Source organism: Pelodiscus sinensis, chromosome 1, assembly GCF_052426305.1.
Source record: "Pelodiscus sinensis isolate ZL-2025 chromosome 1, ASM5242630v1, whole genome shotgun sequence".
Lineage (NCBI taxonomy): Eukaryota > Metazoa > Chordata > Testudines > Trionychidae > Pelodiscus > Pelodiscus sinensis.
Window position 1 is genome coordinate 333,959,259 of NC_143052.1, and position 26,249 is coordinate 333,985,507.

At 47.6% G+C, this 26,249-nt stretch overlaps 1 protein-coding gene across 2 annotated transcripts in view; it reads right to left on the minus strand.

The window, feature by feature from the left end:
• CCDC83 (coiled-coil domain containing 83) overlaps positions 1-26,249 on the minus strand; it is a 56,585-nt gene that overhangs the window by 7,892 nt on the left and 22,444 nt on the right. For both annotated transcript variants that reach the window (XM_075919413.2, XM_075919414.2), the window contains exons 5-7: positions 24,769-24,936; positions 6,784-6,875; positions 4,366-4,434 (exon numbers count right to left, since the gene is read on the minus strand). In XM_075919413.2, the coding sequence (XP_075775528.1) occupies positions 4,366-4,434; positions 6,784-6,875; positions 24,769-24,936 (329 nt within the window). The remainder of the gene's footprint in view (positions 1-4,365; positions 4,435-6,783; positions 6,876-24,768; positions 24,937-26,249) is intronic.

The following is a 26,249-nucleotide window of genomic DNA, read 5'->3' on the forward strand; positions in this document are numbered from 1 at the left end:
GCAGCTGCAGTAGGGGATGCTTAGTCTGCCCTGGCCTGTTTTACCCGGCACCTACGACTATGAGCCTTCAATGACATGCAACTGTGAAAAAGACTAATGCAGTCCTAGGGTGCATCAGGAAAGGTATTTCCAGTAGAAACACAGAAGTGTTAATACCATTGCACAAGGCACTGATGAGACTTCATCTGGAACACTGTCTCCTTCTGGTCTCCCAGGTTTAAGAAGGATAAATTCAAAATGGAACAAGTGCAAAAAAGGGTTGCTAAGATGATCCAATGAATGGAAACCTGCCTTACGAGAGGAGGCTCAAAGAGCTTGGCTTGTTTAGCCTAACCAAAAGAAGAATGAGAGGAGATAGAATTGCTCTCTACAAATACATCAAAGGGCTAAATACCAGGCAGGGAGAGGAGTTATTTTATTAAGTGCAAATGTGAACACAAGAACAAATGGATATAAACTGGCCAGAAACAAGTTTAGGCTCAAAATTAGGTGAGATTAACCATCAGAGCAGTGGTTCTCAAACTTTTTGGGCTCAAGAGCCCTTTACCATGTGTAAAAATTTATGTGGAGCCCCAGCGGTCCACTGATTGTACGTTTTGTACCTATCGATGTTTCCAGTTTGTCAACCTCGCAGAGCCCCTGAAGATGTCTTGTGGAGCCCTGGGGCTCCGTGGAGCACAGTTTGAGAAACACTGCATCAGAAGAATGAAGTTCCGGAACAATGGAATCAGTGAGGACAAAAAACTTGTAGGACTGAGCTTGATTATGGAGGGGATGGTATGGTGAGGCTTCCTAAAAGGCATGTGGCCCATTAGCAACTGCTAGTTCATGGAGACAGGATATTAGATGGGAAGATTTTGAGTTACTAATAGGAATTTTTTCCAGGTATCTGCCTGGTGGCTCTTGCCCACATGCTCAGGGTTTAACTGATTACCGTATTTGGTGCAGGGAAGGAATTTTCCTCCGGGTCAGATTGGTAGAGACACTAGGGGGTTTTTGTTTTCCTATGAAGCATGGGAAAGGGTCTTTTACAGGTTTAAACTAATGTAAATGGTAAACTTTCTGTAACTTGCAGTCTTTAAAGCATGATTTGAGGACTTCAATAATTCAGCCAGATTTTAGGAGGTATGTGCAGAGCCATCCCATCCATAGGACGGTTTGGTGCAGCTGCTCTGGGAACCACAGCAGCTGCCCAAACCATCCTATGGATGGGATGGTCTCTCATACTAGGGATGTAAGCAGTTAGTTGGCTAGTTGACTACCTGATTAGCCTATGCTTATCAGGCAGTCAAGTAATGACTCGACTAATCGCTCCCCCCCCCCTTGCTGCCTCTATCAGAGAAAGCCAGCAAGGGGGGGAGCAGGAGTCAGTGCTGGGGGGAGCCAGCTTAAAAGCCGATTCACCCCCAGCGGCACCTCCGCAGTGGGGCAGGGGAGGCAGAGGCTTAGTGTGGGGAGCGGGCATGAGCCGGGAATCAGCTGTCCCGGCCCATGCCCAATCCCAGACACTGCCTCTGCTTTTTTACATTTAAAAGGCAGAGGTGCAGCCAGGGGGACTGGGCGCAAGCTCGGAATCAGCTGTCCCGGCTCATGCCCAGTCCCAGATGCTACACCTCTGCCTTTTAAATGAATTAAGAGCTTGTGGCTCTTAATACATTTAAATGGCAGAGCCACCGTGGAGTTAGCTCCCAGGGTTGGGAGCTAACCCTGCTGCAGCTCTGCAGTTTCCCCCCTTATCTACTAATCAAGTAGTTGATGGAAATTTCGACTACTCAATTAGCTGAGCAAAGACAATTTAACATCCCTGTCTCAGGTTAGGGTAGTCCATAGTACCCTGGGCAATCTGCTTTACTCCACCGTCATCTGCTAAGCTGCCCATGTTGGGGCTGGGTGCTTTGCTTCCCAATGCCTAGATGAAGCAGAGCAACCAGTCTGGCCTGTGAGATGGCAGCAGAGCAAAGACTGCTACATCACTCCACACCACTGCAGTGGGTGTGGGGGGGCCCAACCCTTGCTGCCACCCCACGCCAGGCTCGCCTGTAATCCTAGAGGCCTTGTTCCTCGGGGTTGAAGGCTTGGGAGAAGAAGTGCACTGCGGGAGAGGGTGAAGCTGGGGCAGGAAGAGGCAGGATGGTAGCAGAGATGGGGCTGGACTTGGAGGAAGGTACAGATATCCCATAGAACTGTAGATGGCTCAAGGGCCATGAGTTTGAGACCTATGCTGTAAATATCGGAGGGTATGTCTACACTACAACGTTAATTCGAACTAACTTAGTTCGAATTAGTTAATTCGAACTAAGCTAATTCGAACTAACGCGTCTAGAACTAAAAACTAGTTCGAATTAGTGTTTTGCTAATTCGAACTAGCAAGTCCACATTGAGTGGACCCTGAACAGGGCTTAAGGATGGCCGGAAGCAGTGCCAGCAGAGCATCAGAGGAGGACTTAGAGCGTGGAGATGCTGTCTCAGGCTAGCCGAGGGCTGCGCTTAAAGGGTCCCGACCCCCACCCTGGACAGACAGTTCTAAGGGGTGCCCCGCTTGCAAACCAGTCCTGGCTTGGAGTGCCGGAGTACCCACACTGGGCACATCACACCACTCGGCCATCAGCCCGGCTGCACTTGCCGCAGGCTGCCATCTGGGGAGAGGGGGCAATCGGGGGGCTGCAGGAGAGCTTCCACCCCCAGAAGCCCGCAGAGCCAGCCCAGTCCTCCCCATCGGGGGCTCGTACCCCATTCCTCCCTCACCTCCTTCCACTTACCCTTCCCTAGCCCCCCTTCTTATTGATGTACAAAATAAAGATAACGTTTCTTCCAACATTGACTCTGTCTTTATTGAACAAAACTGGGGGAGACTGGGAAAAGGAGGTGGGAGAGGGGAAGAGAAAGGCTGGGAGAGGGGAGGGCAACTAACATGATCAGGGGTTGGGAACAGGTCCCAGATGAAGAGAGGCTACAGAGACTGGGACTGTTCACCTTAGAAAAGAGGAGATGGAGCGGGGACAGGATAGAGGTCTCTAAAAGCAGGGGTTGGGTGGAGAGGGTGCATTCAGAAAAGTTCTTCATGAGTTCCCCTAAAGAAGGACTAGAGGACACCAAAGGAAAGGAATGGGTATCAGGCTTCAAACTAGTAAGAGAAAGTTGTTGTTCACAAAGCAAATAGTTAACCTGTGGAACTCCTTGCTGCAGGAGGCTGTGAAGGCTACAACTAGAACAGAGTTTAAAGGGAAGTGAGATCAAGTCATGGAGGTTGGGTCCATGGAGTAGTCTTAGCCAGGGGGTAGGAGTGGTGTCCCTGCCCAAAGTTTGTGGAAGGCTGGAGAGGGATGGCACGAGACAAATGGCTTGGTCACTGTCTTCGGTCCATCCCCTCCAGGGTCCCTAGGGTTGGCCGCTGTCGGCAGACAGGCTACTGGGCTAGATGGACCCTTGGTCTGACCCAGGACGGCACACCTGCTCCTGGGTGGCCAGGCTGGCAGCTCTCCTGCCCTAGACGGCCACTTTCCTGTGCCTAGTGCGGAGATCGTGGACGAGGTCCACTGTGTCCGCACTAGCCCAGGAAGGTGCCCGCCTCTTGCGGTCCAGGGCAAGCTCCCGGGAGCCGCCAGCCTGGTCCCGGGAAGAGGGGGTTGGCTGGGGGACATCGGGTGGGTGGCTCTGTGCCGTGCCAGGTGCAGGGTCTGCTGGCTGGGTGCTGGCAGGCTTGCACCTGGCACGGGCACCGTAGCCAGCCCGTGCCCCTTTAAGGGGTCCAGGGCCGGGAGGGGGGCATAGAGTTTCCCTGGTGTTGGCCAGAGTGGCCACCAGGGAAACCTGGGGAGGGCTAGCCTCCCACTAGTTCGAATTAAGGGGCTACACACCCCTTAATTCGAACTAGTAAGTTCGAACTAGGCTTAATCCTCGTAAAATGAGGTTTTCCTAGTTCGAACTAAGCGCTCCACTAGTTCGATTCAAATTTGAACTAACGGAGCGCTAGTGTAGCGGCTATGAATGTTAGTTCGAACTAACGTCCGTTAGTTCGAACTAACATTGTAGTGTAGACATACCCTGAAAGACTGAGCCGTAAAATTGCATAATGGATAATCTTGTACATTTCTACTTATTAAACAGCCGATCGAATAGAGTAGTGTTGTAACTAGCAGAGACAAAGTTTTGGCTTGTCATTGCAATTGTGACAGGACATGTATCTTGATGTCACAAACTGAAAAGTAGTTTTTCCAACACAACTGTGATCTACTTAAAATAACATCCTGGTCACCTTTCTCTCTGCAGTCCTTAGAGGCCTATGATAAGAAGCATAGTGATGACTACAGACCACCATTAAATTCAAAACTTATAATTGGATAAAAAAACTAGTACTCCTCTTACCTCTTCTTTCAGCCATTCATTTTCTTCAATCTCCCTGTGACTGGTTTTATCAATGTGCTTTACAGCATTCTGAGAAAACAGAGTTTTAGATCTTCTCTGAAGACAGGTTTTTACAATGACACATTCTTGAGGAAAACATTTCTAATAGGCTGTTTAGTCCTCTAGGCAGGAAATATCCACACAGGGAAATGGAAACTGTGAAAGATTCCCCTATACCATTCCCTTGGGGGATGTGTAGTGGCTCTGCCATGGGATGCAAGCGGAGTTATCGCTCACATCAGCTGTTCCAGTCCAATGCAATTTGTCACCAGTTATTACTTCTGACATGAGTTTCCCTAAATAAGAGCTCTGTCCCTCCCTCCTATCTATTATTTCTGATTTATCCAGCACTGATGTTACAATCTACGGCTGTGTCTACACTGCACCCCTTTTCCGGAAAAAGGATGCAGATGAGACAAGTCGGAATTGCAAATGAAGCGGGGGATTTAAATATCCCCCGCTTCATTTGTATAAACATGGCTGCCGCTTTTTTCCGGCTCGGGGCTTTGCCGGAAAAAAGCGCCAGTCTAGATGGGGATCTTTCGGAAAATAAAGCCTTTTCCAAAAGGTCCCTTATTCCTGCTTTTAAGAGTATAAAATCAAAGCCCCGAGCCGGAAAAAAGCGGCAGCCATGTTTATACAAATGAAGCGGGGGATATTTAAATCCCCCGCTTCATTTGCAATTCCGACTTGTCTCATCTGTATCCCTTTTCCGGAAAAGGGGTACAGTGTAGACACAGCCTACGTGTGTGAAATCAGACTTTTGCAAAGGAAGGAAGGTAATACCACAAATTTAGTGTTATGGCTCTGATCCTTTGGGGCTCCTTTCAGGGACAAAGGTCTGTACTAGTGAATTTGATTGCAAGATCAGAGGTTTGTCTTCCTTATTGACACAAATAAGAAATGAACTAGCAGGAAGGAGCAATCCTTTGTTTAGCATCATATGTTTAAAATCCAGGGATCTCACTCTCTTCTCAGTGATTTAACTGAAGTCAGTGAAGCAAAACCCCTAATCTCTGAAAGGATCTAATGAAGTGTGGATTTCTGGTGATAGACATATAGATCCATCAGCACTGATCACTTTGTTGATTGAATACTAACACTGGTATAAATGAGAAGAATCAGATCCCATATATATTGATGAACTCTAATAGTTTGTCTTTGGACTATAGAAAACTGAAGTATCTTTTTTCTAACTTTCTGACCATTTTGGTCCATTATTGGATCAATCTTAATTCTTGAGTGAGAAAACAATATAATATAAAATCTCAAGAAAATCACATACAGTAAAACCTGTGTTATCTGGCATGCTCAGGGATTAGGGCGTTCCGGTTATCTAAAAATTCTGGTTATCTGAGGGTCCCATCAACCTAGGAAAAACCAATGGACAATAATAGTAAAACTCAAGTTTTTAATATTGGTAGTTTTGTAGTGTGAGGCAGTTGGTCTCACATTTCTATTTTGAGTTAAAGATTATTAGTACTACTTAAATAAAAATTTTTAAGCAAATCATGGTAAAGCCAGGCCTGTGCACCTGAAGATGTGACAGAATTGTGGTTGGGGGCAATGCCAGTTAACAAAGTTTTCTGGATAACAGAGTTCCAGATAACAAAGGTTTCACTGTACTACAGCTTCAAACGTGCAAACATTTACGCACATGTTTAACTTCAGTGGGACTATTCACATGTTTGAAACTAAGAACACATGTAAGTGTTTGCAGGAACAAGGCTTTGATCATTGCTGGTTTTGTTTCTGCAAAGATAGCCTTGGGAAAATACTTTTTCATCATTTTCTGAAATGTAAAAAGCTATTTGTGGAAAATCATTTTTTGTATGTTCATGTTAACATTTATTGTTTGACTTTTTAAAATTGAAAGATATATCAACATCTGAATATTAACATTTGTGTATAAATGTAAAACATGCCACTCTGGGTATTTTTGTTACAGAGACAACATTTTATTGTAAAGCCCGCAATCTTACATGAATTCTTATTTTTCAAAATTAAATTCACAGTAAAAATGTAAAGTTCTTGAATGAGCTTTCACTGCCTCAGTTTCCCCCACTGTAAAATAGAGATGATGGTACGGACCTATGCAAAAGCACTTTTAGCTCTACTGATGAATAGCACTATATAGCAGCTAAGTGTTATTTTTATCACAGTATATTATATTTATATAAATAAACAGCACTCCAATATTGGTCAATAAAATATTTTACAGTTCATTTTATTGTGTTCCTACCCACAAAATATCCTGTCATTCCACTAAAGAAGGCCCAAATCAGCCTTTTTTTTTTAAATCTGGTTTAAAATCAATAAGAGAATGAGTATTTGTAATCAAGACCTGATTAGCACTCAGTATAAAAGCAGAAAAAATACCTCAGTAGCCCATTCCTTCTTTTGGTTCATTTGTTTCTCAGCCAATCTGTCCATTTTTTCTTTTGTCGCTCCCAGAGTGTATCTATAATACTCTTTCAAAAGCAAAGCAGAAATCATTAGATGACACTGATTTCCTCTGCAGATGATGAGATAACTTGGGGTTACTGAGCTAATGTGACACCAGAGTCAGTATTGTTTTAGAGCATGTAAATATTGCTGTGAAAATGTGAGTACAGCACAGAGAGTCATACCAGGCTCAGTTAAATCTATCTAGCATGGATAACAGAAGTAGTATAGATGTGGCAGCACAAGCGTTAACTTGGGTTAGCAACACATGTACAAACCCAAGAGTAAGTACCCAGATGACCAGCCTATGCTGCCTTCTCTACTTTGTTGCCCCTGTTAGCTAGATTAAAGCTAGCATAGTTATGCCTACCATCGGGGCCGGCTCTAGATTTTTTGCTGTATGTGCCCAATACAACTATATATGGAATGAAGCTTTCCTTAGAGACATCAAACACAAAAGTTTACCCAGATCAACGAAGTTTAATTCTTTAAAGAAATATCTATGAAACAGCATGTGTGGTTCTTTGAAGAGAGTAGAACAGTTAATATTCTCTCTCTCTCTGTGTGCTGGATCCTTGTTTGGTTCTACTTCTACTACAAACATGAACAAGAAAAATATACTAGGAACAGACTTCAAAGGGTCCATGGGGCTGAGGCTGTCGGGGGCTTGGGGAAGAGGCCAGGGGCTGGGTCAGCAGGCTGAGTGTTTGTAGGTTTGCCAGGTGTCCAGTATTTTCTGATTTTTTATCAGACAGGAATCGAAAATACCGGATACATGGCAAGCCTAGGCGGAGAGGGGGCATCTTACCTGGGATTTCCATACTATGTAGGCAGAGGGGTGGCTGATGGCTTGGAGTGGAGAGGCTCTTAGAGGTAGCAGCCGCCGGGGAGGAGCAGGACTAGGAGACAGGGCTGGCCAGCAGGCTCCGGGGCTAGGTGCACATGGTGCCAGTGCTGGCTGCGTAGCCGCCGCATCTCCCATGGCCCTTTAAATCGGCGGGGCGGGGCAGGGCAGGGCTAGGCATTGACAGGGAAGGGGAGGAGCAGGAGAGGAGACAGGGGCAGCCAGCAGGCTCTGGGGCGCATTGGTGCTGCCAGCGCGCAGCCGCGGCGTTTCTTGGCGTTTCCTGGCTGCGGCCCTTTAAATCGGTTTAGCGGGGCGGGACCGGACGGAGGCACGGGCGAGCCGGGCAGCTGCCTAGGGCACCAACTGATGGGGGGCGCCTGATGGCAGCTGTAATGGGAGTGCGGCGTCCCTTACAGCTGCCATCAGGCGCCTCGCGCCCGGTTCCCCGCGGCGCCAGCCAGCAACGCCCTTCCCCCCATGGCCACAGGGCCCTACATGGCCGTAGCCGGGCCGCGCATGCCCCATGCGCCCTGGTGGCGGGCCTGCGCACCCTAGGGGGGTGGGCCCGCTCCCCATGGGCGGGCCCGCGCATGCGCTGTGCGCCCGGGGGCAGCACTGCATGCCCGTGCCCAGGGTGCCAGAATGCCTCGGGCTGGCCCTGGGGCGGGGCTAGGCGTTGCTAGTGGCGGCACCGGCTGCTTACCTGAAATGCTGCCCCTGGCAAAGTGCCGCCCCAAGCACCTGCCTGATTTGCTGCTGCCTAGAGCCGGCCCTACCTACCATGCTACAATAACCCCTTCACCGTATCCCAAAGATGTCTCATGCCCAAAAAACTACGTATTCAGGGAGTATACTCAAGTGAATTATGCAAGTGCTCTTCATGCACAATTGTTGTGTATTGTGTATACTGACTAACATTAAAGCATAACTCAAAGGCTATGTCTAGACTGCAAGCCTCTTTCGAAAGAGGCTTTTTTGAAAGATACTTTAGAAAAAGCCTCTTTCGAAAAAGAGCATCTAGACTACAACCAGTACCTTGGAAAACGCAAGCTGCTTTTTTGAAAGAGAGCACCTAGGCAGTCTGGATGCTCTCTTTGGAAAAAGAACAGTTTGCTTTACATAGTGCCTTTTTTCGAAAGAGCACTTTCGAAAAAAGGCATTATTCCTCATAAAATGAGGTTTTCCGTGGTCGAAAAAACTGCCGCATTCTTTTGATTTACTTTCGAAAGAACACAGCAGCAGTCTAGATGCAGAGGAAGTTTTTTCGAAAAAACCCTGTAGTCTAGACACACCCAAACTGGACCCTGTCCTGTGCTGGTATGTAAGAGAAGCAGGGATGGAAGACACCTTCTTGCCATTGTGCTGTGGCTAATCACAATCCTTTCACGAGGCAAGGATGGAAGGAACTTTCTTCTCATTGTGCTGTGGCTAATTATAGTCCTTTCATTCCATGAGTGCAACATCTTTAAGGTTAGTTCTGAAACACCACACTCTCTCCAAGACAGGTGGGGAAAAGACATAGCAAAAAGAAGACATGTTGCCCTGCGCTGGTTGGTGCACATGGGGAAATGTTGTGCTCTATAAAAGGGTACAACAGAGGCTACTCTTGCCTACACTCTGATGGTATTTTGCTTTAGGCAAATACAGTACAATGTTTCTACAAGCTTTCCATGCCAACTTTTGTGGGCAGTGGTTTGCATGCAATAGTCTTACAAATGGGAAGAACACTAACTGTATAATACACTGCCCTGAGTAGCAGATTCAGGATATCTTTGTCCTGTAGTGGGTCACCCACTGATGTGGAAGAGGAGGAGCCCCTCCGGTCATCATGTTGGGCTGGGGCTGAGGCTGATCCTACCCAGTCACCTGACTGGAAGCCAGGGGGAGGGGCCAGAGCTATAAAAGCCCAGCCAGCAACCTTCCTGGGGCCAGAGGCTGACTACATACTCCCTGCATGGGAAGCTGAGGCCTGGCCCAGCCCACCTACCTTCGCCAACCTTGCGGAGGACCCAGAGGGCCAGCCTGATCCCGTGCTCCAGCCCCTGCCCAGAAACCAAGAGAAGCGGCTGCCAAAGGCTCGGCCCGGGACTCTGACAGAGCTTGACCCTGTGGCCTGGCCTGGACGCCTGATGCCGCCAGCACTAAGAGCCCAGCTGAGCCCAGCTGACCTGAGGGCGGCAGTGGACTGGGCCGGACTGCCAGGACCCCAGTGGGACGAACTTGCCATGAACTCCATGAGCACCCAGCCAGAAAGCCAGGAACCGGCTGAAGGGAAGACAGGAAGTGGCCCAGGGGTTAGTGGAGGCTGTTAAAGGCCCCAAGGCCGGTGCGTTTTGGGCTGGAGCCCCCGCTGAGCCCGTAGCAGCCTGCATTGCTACTCCTAGGGCCCTGGTCCGGGGTGCAGTGGAGTCGGTGGGCCTGTGCCCCCCCTGTCACCTCCCTACCGGGTGGCAGTCTCCCCCTTCTTGTCACTACCACAGGCAATTGGCCTGCACTCCTCCTGAACAAGGAACCTGGCGTACCGGTAAGACTGACTCTGAGCTTATAAACTCTGTGATTGTGTGCAGCCATCCCTGAACCAGGGCCTGACCTCCCAGTAAACTGATTGCTGAATTGCCACGCCCAGAACCAGGGCTTAGCCTAACCCCAAAGGGGGACTTCTGGGGTCTTGCTGCCCTCCTTGAACTAGGGCTGGGCCCGCCTATCCCCGCAGACTTTGTTGTGTGCCGCCCACCTGAAGGAAGGTCAGGCACAGACTTGTGACATGGGGGCTTGGTTTAAAGGGACAGTGTAGTGGGGCAGAATGGCCGCCCACTGATGCGGAGGAGGAATCCCCCTTCGGGAAGCCAAGCCGACTACAGTCCACAAAAAGTTCTCTCGAGCCCAAATTATAGTAGCATTAAGTATAAAACTAGAGGACAGAGTGCAAGTAACTTATATATTTCCTTTGGCAATACAACAGCTGAATATACAGATACGGAAACTTCAGTAGGGAATATCTTGCTATTAAGAATTATGTAACCTGTTCTGCTAATAGAACTCTAACAGAGAAAAACAAGTCATGTCTTGATAAAAAGAAGTTACTCACCCTGTGCAGTAACGATGATTCTTCGAGATGCGTGTCCCGTGGGTGCTCCACTATAGGTGTCGGGCTTGTCCCGGCGCCGCAGATCGGAGAACTTTTGTAGCCATAGTCTGCCGGACCGCACATGCACGAAGCGCGGCTCGTGCTCTTTCGCGCCGTTTGTATTCATGCCGTCTGGCTCCCGCCAGTTCCTCCTGATCCTCTTGGTCTGAAAGACAAAATGATATTTCTGTAAGAGGGGAGGAGGGCGGGTCGTGGAGCACCCACGGGACACGCATCTCGAAGAATCATCGTTACTGCACAGGGTGAGTAACTTCTTTTTCTTCTTCGAGCAGTGTCCCGTGGGTGCTCCACTATAGGTGAATATGCAGCAGTAGCCCCTGAAAGGAGGGGGGTTCGGAGCTATCGTGCTGCACCTGTGGGCAGCACCGCTGTTGCCACTGCTCCCTCTGGAAGGTGAAGGTTGGGAATGGCATAGTGCTTGGCAAAGGTGAAGTTTGACGACCATGTGGCAGCCCTGCAAATGTCTTTTAAAGGGACGCCCTTTAAGAACGCAGTTGATGTAGCAACTGAACGTGTTGAATGAGCTGTCGGATTCTGCAACAGTGGTCTACTATTTAGAGCATAGCATTCCTTTATGCAGTTCACAATGATTGACAAAATGCGTTGAGCTGACAACGGGTGACCCTTAGAGCGGTCGGCTGTAGACACGAATAGCGTGTTTGTCTTCCTGATGGACCTAGTCCTGTCTATGTAGAAAGCCAGGGCACATCTGGCATCCAGAGTGTGTAACCGAGTTTGCTCTGCCGAGACATGGGGCTTTGGATAGAAAGTGGGAAGTACTACTGATTCATTGATGTGAAATTGTGAATTCTCTTTCGGAAGGAAAGTGGGTTGAGGACGTAAAATGACTCCTTGATCGGTAAACACTGTGTATGGGGGTACAGCGGATAAGGCAGCTATCTCACCAACCCGTCTTGCAGAAGTTATCACAATGAGAAAGGTAACTTTCATTGTGAGAGTGCGCAAGTCGCATGTGGCTAAGGGCTCAAAGGGTTTTTGAGTTAACGTGTTAAGAACTAGCTCTAGATCCCATGGCTGCGCTGGCCGTGTTCGGTGTGGGAAGAGATTAGTCAAGCCTTTCATGAAGCACCACATCATCGGGTGGGAGAAAACTGAATAACCATCTACAGCGTGGTGTAACGCAGTGATTGCGGTAACGTGCACTTTAATAGCGCAGCTGAGAGAAGAATTCTTGAGCTGCATGAGGTAGTCTAGGATACGGTGAATGGGCTATTTAGAGCATAGCATTCCTTTATGCAGTTCACAATGGGGTCCAGGGATGCCGACGAGCACCATGCTGAAAACCGTGCCCATTTGTGAAGGTAAGTGGATCTCGTAGATAATTTTCTGCTATGTAAGAGAATGTGCTTGACCTCCTGCAAACAGATCATTTCTGTTTGTTAGAACCAACTAGGAACCACGCTGTCAGTGCCAGTAGGTCGATCTGGGGATGGAACAGACGTTGATTGTTCTGGACAAGAAGGTCGCGCCTTGTGGGCAGAGGGAATGGAGGACGCGCTGACATTTGATGGAGGTAAGGAAACCACGTTTGTCTTGGCCATGCATACAGCAGTTGATGGCTCCAATCGTATAGGAATGCGTCCCCCTTGGAGTTCCGACCCATTCCTGCCCTTGAACAGTATTGGGGGCATTTGGCGTTCATTTGGGTCGCAAATAGGTCCACTGTTGGAAATCCCCAGTAATGGAATATGGTTGAGAGGACTTCCGGTTGGAGCTCCCATTCGTGCTTCAGGGAGAAGTGTCTGCTCAGTGCATCGGCCATAGAATTCTGCTGACCAGGTAAGTATTCTGCAATCAGGGAGATTTTGTGGAGGATGCACCAATCCCATAAGGCAATTGCCTCAGCGCAAAGTGACCGGGATCGGGCCCCGCCCTGCCTGTTTATATAATATACTGTGGTCATGTTGTCGGAAAGGAGTCGGACAGTTTGAGTACGAATCTTTGGGAGAAAGTGACGACAGGCATTGCGCACCACTCGGAGCTCTAGGAGATTGATATGCATCATCGACTCCGAGGGGACCAAAGCCCTTGTACCTGATTGTGTTCCAGATGTGCACCCCAGCCTAGTAACGATGCATCGGTGGTCAGCTGTGTTGTCGGCTGTTGGCGATGAAATGGAACACCCGACATCAGATTTTTGGGAACTGTCCACCATGCTAAAGAATTTCTGACGTGAGCAGGAAATGGTACTCGTTTGTGGACGTCTCGAACATTTGGAGTGTAAACAGTAGCTATCCAGTGCTGGAGACAACGGAAGTGCAGTCTTGCATGCTCGATGACGTATGTCGTGGTTGCCATGTGCCCCATAAGCCTGAGACATTGTAGGACTGAGGGCTTGGGACTGGTGATGATGGCCTGTATAAGATCTTGGATTGCTTGAAATCTGGTTATTGGTAAGAGAGCACGAGCAGTGGTTGAGTCGAGTTGTGCTCTTATGAATTGTATCGATTAGTGCGGCGTCATGGCCGTCTCTGGGATGTTGATGATCAGGCCCAAGGTTTCGAAAACTGTTTTTGTGAGGTGTGTCACACGTAAAGCCTCTGCCGCTGAAGGCGCCCTGATTAGGCAGTCGTCTAGGTAGGGGAATGTTATTACGCCGAGACGTCGTAGGTACGCCGTTACTACTGCCAGCGTTTTGGAGAAAACCCTGGGATCCGACGAGAGACCAAAGAGCAGGACCCTGTATTGGAAATGGCCTGCGCCTAATTGAAAGCGTAGAAAGCATCTGTGAGCCGGGTGTATTGTTACATGGAAATAAGCGTCCTGTAAATCGAGGGACGTGAACCAATCTCCGCTGTGAAGGGCTGGAATGATAGTGGCTAGGGTAACCATCCTGAAGGTACCGATTTAATCCTCTGAGGTCGAGAATCGGTCTCCATCCCCCTGATTTTTTCTCTGTTAGGAAATATCGGGAATAGAACCCCCGTCCCCGGAACTCTTTTGGTACTATTTCTATTGCTCCGATGGTGAGGAGGCGATCGATCTCTTGTTGTAAGAGAGGTTCATGAGATGGGTCCCTGAAAAGGGACGGGGTGGGGAGGTTCGGTGGGGGTAGAGCGGTGAATGGAATGGTATGCCCTAGCATGATTGTCTGCAATACCCATCTGTCGGTGGTGATGTGAGACCATCGGTATTCGAAGGGTCTCAAGCGATGGTGGAATAATGCCTGTTGAGGGTTGGGATGGGTGTTTAGCGGAATGGTGCACAGTCCCTGGACTGGGATGTCAAACTTGTTGCTTGGCATTTAGATGGCCAGATGTTTTTGGCTGAAGTGGTCTTTTCTGCTGGCGCTGCCGGCTGCGTTGCTGGTCCTGCTGTCTATATTGAGATGGTTGGAAGGTGAACGGTCTCTGTCTCTGATAGGCAGTGTACCTCTTCCGATGAAAGGGAGGAGTATACATGCCTAGGGTCTTGAGTGTGGTTCTTGAATCTTTACCCGAATGAAGAACCTGGTCGGTTTTGTCAGAGAAGAGATTATGTCTATCAAAGGGTAAGTCCTGGACCTTGGTGAGAAGGTCTTTAGGGACTGCTGCCTGGTGCAGCAGAGAAGCCCTGCGCATGACCACGGATGTGTCTGCAGTGTCTGCCGTGTCCAAAGCTATGTGGAGAGCTGTTCTGGAAGCCGCATAGCCTTCTTGGACTACTGATTTGAGGACCTCCCTCTTGCTCTCAGGTAGATGTTCCAGAAGGGGCACTAATTTAGCATAATTATCGAAGTTATGATTAGCTAATAGTGAGGAATAATTTGCCATACGGAGCGTAAGGGTAGCAGACGAGTAGACCTTTCAACCAAAGAGGTCTAGCTGTTTCATATCCCTGTCCGGCATATTTGATCTTTGTTGCGGGCCCCTCGTTCTTTGCTGGGCTGCATCGGCACCTAGAAAATTTGGTTGGGGATGAGAGAAAAGAAACTCCATTCCTTTAGCCGGGACATAATATTTTTTGTCTGCTTTTTTGTTAGTGGCCGGTGTAGAAGCCAGTAACTGCCATATGTCATCAACAATCTCAAGAATGGCGTTATCGAATGGAAGAGCCACCTTAGCCTGATGTGAAGGGTGAAGGTTCCTGAGGAGGTGATGGGACTTCTGTTGGACTTCTGCAATTTGCACGTTCTGTGACGCCGCCACTCTCCTGAAAAGATCCTGAAATTGCCAGAGATCGTCCGATGGTGATGTATCTTCCTGGAACACTGCATCATCCGGCGAGGAAGAGGATTGATCTGTGGGAGATTCATCCTGAGGTTGGTCTTGAACAGTATGTTGTTGTGGGACCTGTGGCTCGGGCGGCTGGGGAGGCGGAATACCCGATGGAGTTGGTGGTCTGGTTGATGGTAAAGGCTGGCACTCCCTGCTGGGTGGTGTGTGTGACCGGTGTGGAAAGCACGATATTGAGGAACGACGTGTGGAGGAGTGAGAATAATGCCTGTAATACCGGTGGTGTTCCGGAGACCTATGGTAATATCGTGAGCGATGAGGTGATCTGCTATAGTAGTGGGTCCTGTGGGAGGTATAGTACCTGTAGCGACCGGAGACTGATGGAGACCTAGGGGATCAGGACCGTTCCCTGGATCTCGGAGCTGGTGAAGGTGACCTGCGATAATGGTGTCTTGGTGAAATACGAGGAGAGCGGTAGAACCTCTGCATGTGTCTAATGGATTGGGCTGAGAGCCCTGATAAAGGAGAAGGCGGTTCTGGTGAAAACTGGATGTTTTCAGGTGTGGGAGATGGTGTAATGATTCTCCTGGACCTGGTTGGTTGTGGCAGTTTGCCCTGCAGAGGGTCGCGAGGGCTGTGCATGAGATTGGGTTGGTGCCGGCGGTGCCACGCTGGGAAGCGGAGAGCCTTGTGGGAGAGGAGACTCCCGAGCCGGGGTAAGTTCCCGCACCGAAGAGTCACTCGGTGCCGGCGAGTTGCTCAGTGCCGCTGAAGGGCATGGTGCCGAGTGGCAACTCGGTGCCGGCGGCACGCTCCGTGACGGCAGTGCGCTCCATGCCGTGGGCTCGCTCGGCGTCGAGGTGGGAACCGGTGCCGTTAGAGTAGCCCGTGCCGAGGTCACTTCCGGTGCCGGAGCAGCGAGTGTTTTCGGTGCCGCATGTACAGACGGCACCGGGGAAGGCTTCGGTGCCAACGGCAACTTAGGCGCAGGAATAGTTGCGGGCTGTGGAGCCGAAGTGCTGCGGCCGTGCTTCGCCTTAGAAGGGGCATGCATGCCCGAGGTGCCCGGTTTGTCCCCCACACTAACCCACGTCGGAGGTAGAGAGCGAGAAGGCGAAGGTCTTTTCTTGGCTCTCTGTGGCGACGGCTTGGGAGAAGGAGCAGGGAGGGATCCGGGAGTTGCTCCATCCTGTGGCTGTAATGCCCTGTCGAACAGGAGCATTTTAAGCCTCATGTCCTGGTCCTTCCTCGCTCTTGCGGTGAGTTTAGAGCAGTGAGGACACTTCTGGGGTATGTGTCCCTCACCCAGACACCTGATGCAGAGAGCGTGACCGTCGGAGGCAGGCATTGCTTCCCGGCATGAACCACACTTCTTAAATCCAGGTGAACCCGGCATGATGGCCCCTGTCTTCCTCTGACTGAGTCAGGGGGAGAAACTATTTACAGATAACTTGAGGAAATTTTTTTTTTAAACTAGAATGACTACGACTAATTAACTAATTAACTGGGGAGAACTAACTATTAAATAAACCAAATGTAACGAATTCTTCCTCTCTCTCAGTCTGACAGGGCTGAGGAGAAACGTATATTCCGTCCGTGGCCGAGGACGGTCAGGAGGAACAGGCGGGAGCCGGACTGCGCGAATACAAACGGCGCGAAAGAGCACAAGTCGCGCTTCGCGCATGCGCGGTCCGGCAGACTACGGCTACAAAAGTTCTCCGATCTGCGGCGCCGGGACAAGCTCGACATGTATAGTGGAGCACCCACGGGACACTGCTCGAAGAAGAAATAAAAATTATAATTTTCTCACTGTTCAAGACCAGAGGGGGACCATAGGATTTTCTACTCTATCTTCTCCACTGCCCAGGCCATTAAATTGTATCTAGTTATCTTTATATTGAGCCTAATAATGTATATTTGGCTAAATCATCTCTTCTAGAAAGCCATCAAGCCTTGATCTGAAGACATTGAGAAATGAAGAATCCATCACTTCCCCAGGTAGTTTATTCCCACCATTAAAATTTGTGCAGTTTCCAACTTGATTTTTGTCTGGCTTCTGTGTCCAGCAATTATTTCTTGTTATGCTTTTCTTTGCTAAATTAAATAGTACTTAAAATGCTCTATAATTTTCTCTCCATGAAGATACTTATAAACTGTAATCTAAGGCATCTTCTCCAGCATTTTTTTGCTTTTTCTACACTTTATCCAATTCTTCAACATCCTTTTAAAATGTGAACACTGACCATATACAGTATTCCAGTATTGGTCTCACTGATGCCAAAACCAGAGGTTAAATCACCTCCCAAATCTTACTCACTACTCATTTATACATCCAAAGATCACCCCAGAACACATCTCTGCAGGATGCCCACTTTACAGCTTAATTGTAAACCACTGATAACTGCCCTCTGAGTATGGTTTTCCAACCTGTTGCGTACTCACATTACAGTAGACTCATCTAAACCAGTAGTTTTCAGCCAGGAGTCTGCACATCCCTAGAGGGGTGGAGGCTACAGGCTATATCTAAGGGGTCATACATAAGAACATAAGAATGGACGTACTGGGTCAGACCAAAGGTCCTTCTAGCCCACTATCCTGTCTTCCAACAGTGGCCAGCACCAGGTGCCCCAGAGAGGGTGGACCGAAGACAATGATCAAGCGATTTGTCTCCTGCCATCTCTCTCCAGCCTCTGACAAACAGAGGCCAATGACACCATTTTATCCCCTGGCTAATAGCCTTTTATGGACCTAACCTCCATGAAATTATCTAGCTTCTCTTTAAACTCTATTATAGTCCTAGCCTTCACAGCCTCCTCTGGCAAGGAGTTCCACAGGTTGACTACACGCTGTGTGAAGAAGAACTTTCTTTTATTCATTTTAAACCTGCTACCCATTAATTTCATTTGGTGACCTCTAGTTCTTCTATTTAGGGAATTAATAAATAACTTTTCTTTATCGGCCCTCTCCACACCACTCATGATTTTATAGACCTCTATCATATCCCCCCTCAGTCTCCTTTTTTCTAAACTGAAAAGTCCCAGTCGCTTTAACGTCTCCTAATATGGGACCCGTTCCAAACCCCTAATCATTTTAGTTGCCCTTTTCTGAACCCAAAGCTGCGGGGGGGACTGCTCCGCTGCCGGCTTCCCCGCGGCTTTGCAAAGCTGCGGGGGGGCTCGGGCAGCGAGGCAGCCCAGGTGCGCCTGGACTACTCCGCTGCCGGCTTCCCCGTATCTTTGCAAAGCCGCGGGGGGGAGTGGGTGCGGGGGCCCGGGCAGCCCCTCCGCGGCTGCCCTCTGCGTCTTCCTGGTCTGCAGACCAGGGAGACGCAGAGAAAGCCCCAGAGTACACGGGCGGCAGGACCGCGAGGTCCCGCAGTCCGTGTACTCTGGGGCAGCCCCGTTCGTAACTGCGGATCCGACGTAAGTTGGATCCGCGTAAGTCGGGGACTGCCTGTACATCTTAAAATTTCCAAGCAGGTCAGCACATCTATGCAAAATTTCTTAGGGATACACAAACAAAAAATGTTGTAAACCACTAGTCTAGGCTATATTTCCCTAGTTTGCTTAAAAGAAGGTCATGACAGAGGATATCAAAAGCCTTATGAAAGTCAAAATATATCACATCTACTGCTCCCCGTCACACCCAAATTTATAAAGATATTAGGTTGGTTTGACATGATTTGTTCTTGACAAATCCATGTTGACTGTCACTTATGTTATTATCTCCTAGATACTTACAAGTTCATTGCTAGTTTATTTGCTCTATTACCTTTTGGGTACCAAAGTTAAGATTTTGATACTATTACCTCATTGACTGTTACCTTCGGAGATCTGTCAGTTGGCCAGTTCTTAATCCATTTAACATGTGCTCTATTAATCACAGAATCTTAGGATTGGAAAGAACCTCCACCAATCAGCAGCTGAGACTCTACAGAGTGACAACCCTCATAAGGGACAGCAGTGGGGCAGTGAGCAAGGACTGTGGGAGTGGAGCAGGCAAGGAATGGGTCAGCCACAGTGGAAGGGAAGAGCATAGGGTTCCTTGTGGTGGGAATGAGTAGGGGAGAGCAAAGGGGACCAGTGTGGGGGGGATATTGCAGCCTGGGTGGGAAAGGGTAATCAATATCCAGAGAAAGGGAGAGGTAAGGGCATAGGGATGTTGCCTGAGGGAGGGAGCACTGAGCGTGGGAGGAACAGTTAAAGAGTAACCATCCCTGCAGCCATTATTCTGAGAGAAGGGGCGCTGAAGAAGGGTCGGGGGCCAGTAGCAGCTACAGGGATCTTGCAATACCCTCCCTGGAAAGAGACCAGGGACAGATTCCTTTGGTCTAGAGCCATCATGTCCACTAGTGGTTGCAGCTTCAAGGACAGGTGTGTGTCCCTGTTGTGCTGTAAATTCTGCCAGCAGTGCTGAGCTAGCAGGGGATAAAGGTTGTACTGCTGGCCAACCCAGAGATTGATCTATACTTCACTGACATTCCACCAACCAGGTAAGTCCTCTTCTTAACAGCTGACTAATATTATAGCAGTACCAAAATACCTTAATTAGTAGGAGTCTCACACTGTACTAGGCACCATACAAACCATTAAGAAGTCTAAATATTAGTAGTGTCCCTTAAGTGACTTTGGGCAGCTGAACAGAGTAGAAAACCAATATTAAAAAGGCCACACTGGTGCTATAAGCATCAATAGAGCGTGGTCCTGCTTGATATTCAGTAACAGTCTGGGTCAGAGTGACATGGGGTAAATGGTAAATGGTTGTACAAAAGCTTGTCTGTCCATGGCAACAGGAAAGCATCCATCAGACACCTTGGTCTGTGGCCTGTTTGTGACCAAAATCACTGACACTGCCTGTCGATTCTGTGCATGTATATAACTAGTTCACTTCTGTGTGCACAGGAACTAGAAGACTAACTTCAAAGCAAAGATCTGCATTGCCTATTCTTTCTCGGGGGAAGGCTCTGCTGTGACAACATGTGTGAGGAGCCTTTCCATCATGCTAGAAGATCTACAAAGGAAAGCTTTAGGCCTGATCCTTTCATTGCAAGGCTGCTTAAACTTTGAACAGGTAAAGTATAAGTCATAAGATGGAGATCTTCCAAATAATTATTCGGCATACACTGGAAAATGCATGGAAGAACTTAAATGGAATCTACACTTGTATTTTCTATTGGACTGTAACTCTTTGAACTGACTCCAGTGGAACAGACACATGCAATCATTCAAAGAACCATCATCTTTTGTCTTTTATCTCCTCTTTTGATTGTAAGCTCCTTCAGGCAGGGACTGTCTTCATGTTCTCAAGGAGCTGATAGAGGAGGTATCTGAGCCTCTAGCTATCATCTTTGGAAAATCATGGGGGACGGGAGAGATTCCAGAAGACTGGAAAAGGGCAAATATAGTGCCCATTTATAAAAAGGGAAATAACAACAACCCAGGAAACTACAGACCAGTTAGTTTAACTTCTGTGACAGGGAAGATAGTGGAGCAAGTAATTAAGGAAATCATCTGTAAACACTTGGAAGGTGGCAAGGTGATAGGGAACAGCCAGAATGGATTTGTAAAGAATAAATCATGTCAAACCAATCTGATAATTTTCTTTAATAGGACAACTAGTCTTGTGGATAAGGGAGAAGCGGTGGATGTGGTATACCTAGACTTTAGTAAGGCGTTTGATATGGTCTCGCATCATTATTCTTATCAATAAACTAGGCAAATACAACTTCGATGGGGCTACTATAAGGTGGGTGCATAACTGGCTGGATAACCGTACTCAGGGTATGTCTACACTACAAAGATAATTCGAACTAACAGATGTTAGTTCGAATTAACTTTGGTAGGCGCTACACATGCAAACCGCTAGTTCGAACTTAATTCGAACTAGCGGAGCGCTTAATTCGAACTAGGTAAACCTCATTCTACGAGGACTAACGCCTAGTTCGAATTAAGTAGTTCGAATTAAGGGCTGTGTAGCCACTTAATTCGAACTAGTGGGAGGCTAGCCCTCCCCAGCTTTCCCTGGTGGCCACTCTGGCCAACACCAGGGAAACTCTTCTGCCCCCCTCCCAGCCCCGGAGCCCTTAAAGGGGCACGGGCTGGCTACGGTGCCCGTGCCAGGTGCAAGCCTGCCAGCACCCAGCCAGCAGACCCTGCACCTAGCACAGCTCGAGCCGGCCACCCATTGCCACCCAGCCCTCCGCCTCTTCCCGGGACCAGGCTGGCGGCTCCCGGGAGCCTGCCCAGGTCCGCAAGAGGCGGGTGCCCGCCTGGTCTAGTGCAGACATTGTGGACCTCATCCACGACCTCCGCACTAGGCACAGGAAAGTGGCCGTCTAGGGCAGGATAGCTGCCAGCCTGGCCACCCAGGAGCAGGTTGGCATGAAAATCAAGGTGGTCCACTGAGACCCCCGACCCTGAGCCCTAAGCTTAGAATGGCCATACTGGGTCAGACCAAAGGTCATTCTAGCCCAGTAGCCTGTCTGCCGACAGCAGCTAATACTAGGTACCCTGGAGGGGATGGACCGAAGACAATGACCAAGCCATTTGTCTCGTGCCATCCATCTCCAGCCTTCCACAAACAGAGGCCAAAGACACCATTCCTACCCCCTGGCTAATAGCACTCCATGGTCCCAACCTCCATGACTTTATCTCACTTCTCTTTAAACTCTGTTCTAGTTGTAGCCTTCACAGCCTCCTGCAGCAAGGAGTTCCACAGGTTGACTATTTGCTTTGTGAAGAAGAACTTTCTGTTGTTAGTTTGAAGCCTGCTACCCATTCATTTCATTTGGTGTCCTTTAGTCCTTCTTTTATGGGAACTAATGAAGAACTTTTCTTTATGCACCCTCTCCACACCACTCGTGCTTTTATAGACCTCTATCATATCCCCCCTCAGTCTCCTCTTTTCTAAGCTGAGAAGTCCCAGTCTCTTTAGCTTCTCTTCATATGGGACCTGTTTCAAAACCCTGATCATTTTAGTTGCCCTCCCCTCTCCCACCCTCTCTCTTCCCCTCTCCCACCTTCATTTCCCAGTCTCCCCGACTTTTGTTCAATAAAGAGAGTTTCTATTTTTGAACACACGTGTCCTTTATTTTGCACATCAGGAAGGGGGGCTAGGAAGGGGTAAGTGGAAGGAGGTGAGGGAGGAATGGGGTACGAGCCCCCGATGGGGAGGACTGGGCTGGCTCTGCGGGCTCCTCGGGGTGGAAACTCTCCTGAAGCCCCTTGATTGACCCCCCCCTCCAGATGGCAGCCTGCGGCAAGTGCAGCCGGGCTGATGGCCGAGTGCTGTGATGTGCCGAGTGTGGGCACTCAGGGCACTCCAAGCCAGGACTGCTTTGCAAGCGGGGAACCCCTGAGAACTGTCTGTCCGGGGTGGGGGTTGGGTCCTCTAAGCACAGCCCTCGGCTAGCCTGAGACAGCAGCTCCACGCTCTAAGTCCTAATCTGATGCCCTGCCGGCACTGCTTCCGGCCATTCTTAACCTCGGTTCAGGGTCCACTCAGTGAGGACATGCTAGTTCGAATTAGCAAAACGCTAATTCAAACTAGTTTTTTAAATCTAGATGCGCTAATTCGGATTAGCTTAGTTCAAATTAACTAATTCGAAATAAGTTAGTTTGAATTAGTGCTGTAGTATAGACATACCCTCAGAGAGTAGTTATTAATGGTTCACAATCCTGCTGGAAAGGTATAACAAGTGGGGTTCCGCAGGGGTCTGTTCTGGGACCGGCTCTGTTCAATATCTTCATCAACGATTTAGATATCGGCATAAAAAGTACGCTTATTAAGTTTGCAGATGATACCAAGAGGATAGGGTCATAATTCAAAATGATCTGGACAAATTGGAGAAATGGTCTGAGGTAAACAGGATGAAGCTTAATAAAGACAAATGCAAAGTGCTCCACTTAGGAAGGAACAATCAGTTTCGCACATACAGAATGGGAAGTGATTGTCTAGGAAGGAGTACGGCAGAAAGGAATCTTGGGGTTATAGTGGATCACAAGCTGAATATGATTCAGCAGTGTGATGCTGTTGCAAAAAAAGCAAACATGATTCTGGGATGCATTAACAGGTGTGTTGTGAGCATGACACAAGATGTCATTCTTCCGCTCTACTCTGAGGTTAGGCCTCAGTTGGAGTATTGTGTCCAGTTCTGGGCACCACGTTTCCAGAAAGATGTGGATAAATTGGAGAGGGTCCAGAGAAGAGCAACAAGAATGATTAAAGGTTAGAGAACACGACCTATGAAGGAAGGCTGAAAGAATTGGGTGTGTTTAGTTTAGAAAAGAGAAGATTGAGGGGGGACATGATAGCAGTTTTCAGGTATCTAAAAGGGTGTCATAAAGAAGAGGGAGAAAACTTATTCATCTTGGCTTCTGAGGCTAGAACAAGAAGCAATGGGCTTAAACTGCAGCAAGGGAGGTTTAGGCTGGACATTAGGAAAAAGTTCCTAGTTGTCAGGGTAGTCAAACACTGGAATAAATTGCCCAGGGAGGTTGTGGAATCCCCATCTCTGGAGATATTTAAGAGTAGGTTAGATAAATGTTCTGGCCCATGACTAGGGCTCTGAAATGCTATAACAATATAAATAATAAATCTTTCTGAAAGCAGGCTTTAGTTCAAACACATTATTACATTAAATGCAAGAATCATTGCATAAGAGAGAGACTAGATGATCATAATGGTCTCTTCTGGCCTTAAAAATCTATGAATTTATATAAATGTTCCTTCTTTTTTCTGATTTACATCTTGGCACAATACAGTTTTGAACAGATTTAAAACAGGGAAACTCCAGAGTGCAAAATGCCAGTCTTTCCTTGGTAGTTACTTAAAATACACACTGACAGGCTGATATGCAATAGGAAAAACAAATAAAGTATGTTTTCAGAACAATTACCCTGAGGAAAACAGGAAAAGTGAATATTTCTTATCTGCAGCACTTGATGCTTGGCAATGGCTGGCACCAACTGTATGGGGACCATTCTAACAATGGTGTCACTGCCTGTCACTAGCAGCTGCTTGGCTGCGGTAATGAATTCTAAAAGTGTTGCAAGAGGGAAAAATCGGGACTTTTTAAAAATAATAACATTTGCATATTATTTTGAAGTCCTCTATACAGATGAATCTATCTAATGGTTTTATAAAACACTTGTCATCCCTATATCCAAGCTCTTGCATATGATCCGTTGCTTCGTCAGAACTGCAACTGTGTCTTGCATTTGCTAATATGCACATTGGGGATGACTACTGGGACTTTGTAACCATTAAGTTCAATTAATTTATTGCATAACGAGATGAAGCTTCATTTGCACCTGGTTATACTAGGTCTGAATTTCACCAATCCCAAAAATGATCTAAAATGTTTCCTATATTCACATAGCTTTCAAATGGAAACTGTGAAGTTTGGTACATGGCAAGCACTCACCAAAGTAGCACAGTCCAACATTTGCAAACTTAGGTAGCTAAATTTGACCCCACAATCTGTTTTTAAAGATGCATGTAAAAGCAGCCTGTTTTTAAAACCTATTGCAAACGTGCAATACCACCTTGACTTCTGTGGAACACCTCAGAACAGTAAGTTGCTTTTTTTTAGTTGCCTACAAACAGATTACAGAGCCCAACATTAGACATACAAGTTTAAATATTTTGGCTTAAATGGACGTAGTCTAAGCACAAATTATTTTCTGCAAATGAATACTGTAGCTTATTTGTGCACTATATGTACTTGTATTGACCTTGCCATAACTGACCTGTCATTTGCTCAAGGTCATCTTTGAGTCCACGGATATTCTCTTCTAGAAGCTTGATCTGTTTGGCATGTTCTCCACTTCCCACATTTTTGTATTCTAACCAGTAATCCTTCTCAGCCTGTTTTATCACTAGTTTTTGGTCAACTTCCTTTACCTTGGAGCGCAGCTCTATAAAAAATAACAAAACTAGAAGCATGAGTCCTTTTTGCTATTACAGGTTGAACCTCTCTTGTCCGACCACCTTGGCACCTGACTGGTACCGAACCAGAGAATTTGCCAAACCATAGGAGTTCAACATTGTAGTGAACGAGTCTCTTTATATGTATTTCACCAAGGCAAATAAATGGAACAGTGCTTTCAATTCTGCTTAATAATGTATGCCTGTACTGTTATCGTCATCTTCTGACTATATATTTTAGAAATATGCATGTGATAGGAACCCCCTACCCCTTGCTGTATGAAATTGTCTTATGTATACAAAAATGCATAACTTGAAGATGCTTTCAACAAAATGCCACTTGTAACTTACCAATTTTAATGTCATAATCTGCTGGATCTGTATATCTTATTTTGATGTATATATCACTTTTGTATGTAAAGTTAGAGGTATTGGGTACAGAATGGTTTATGGCAGGGGTGGTAAACCTTTTTTGAGTTGGGGGCCACTCACCCACAGAAAAATCAAGTCGGGGGCTGCAGAAGTGAAAAGGGAAAAAAAAACCACCCAACCCACTTCTCGCTGACGTGGGCCCCCCAACTAAGAAGGAGAAAGACACTCCCCACATTGCCCTGGGGGGCCCCACCTAGTAGATTTTGTGTGCTCCAACCCCAGGGTGGGCAGTAGAGAGACTGGAATGACAGCACAGACTCCCCAGTACTTGAGGGGGCTTTGAGCCTCCGGGGCATGGATCCAGGCAAGCAGGGGCCAGCCTGAGGTTCCCCATCCCTGGTTTATGGTTTTAAATGTGCAAACAAAAGCCATCAAGGGTGTTTCCAAAGCTCAACCACCTCAATGTCTGGGTGATCACCTGTAAACAGCCTCTTCTATCTTTTCAGTCTAAGCAGTGGTTGGTCTTAGGAAGCCATGTGACAACCCTAACTGGTAGGGTCTAACCAGGTAATTTTCCATGGAAGGGTGGACTATAGAAACAAAAATTTCTGCCCAAAAGGAAGTTTATTTAGGATGCAAAGTTTTCAGGCTCTTGGTCTTTGGCTGGCATGACACACCCAAGAGAATAACCAGAGACCCCAGGAAAAAAGATCTTCCCTGGCTTGGAGTTTTAGTTGAAATAAGAACATTTTTAGGGTGTCTGCAATATGTTTTAGTGTGTTAGAACAAGCTATTTGTTTTCTTTTATTTTTAAATTTGTAATTCTCTCTGTTTTCTCTTGCAACCACTTAAATCCTACTGTTTGTACGCAATAAAATTACTTGTATTTACTATCAAGCCCCATGTAAATTATTCTTACCCGGGGGAGCAA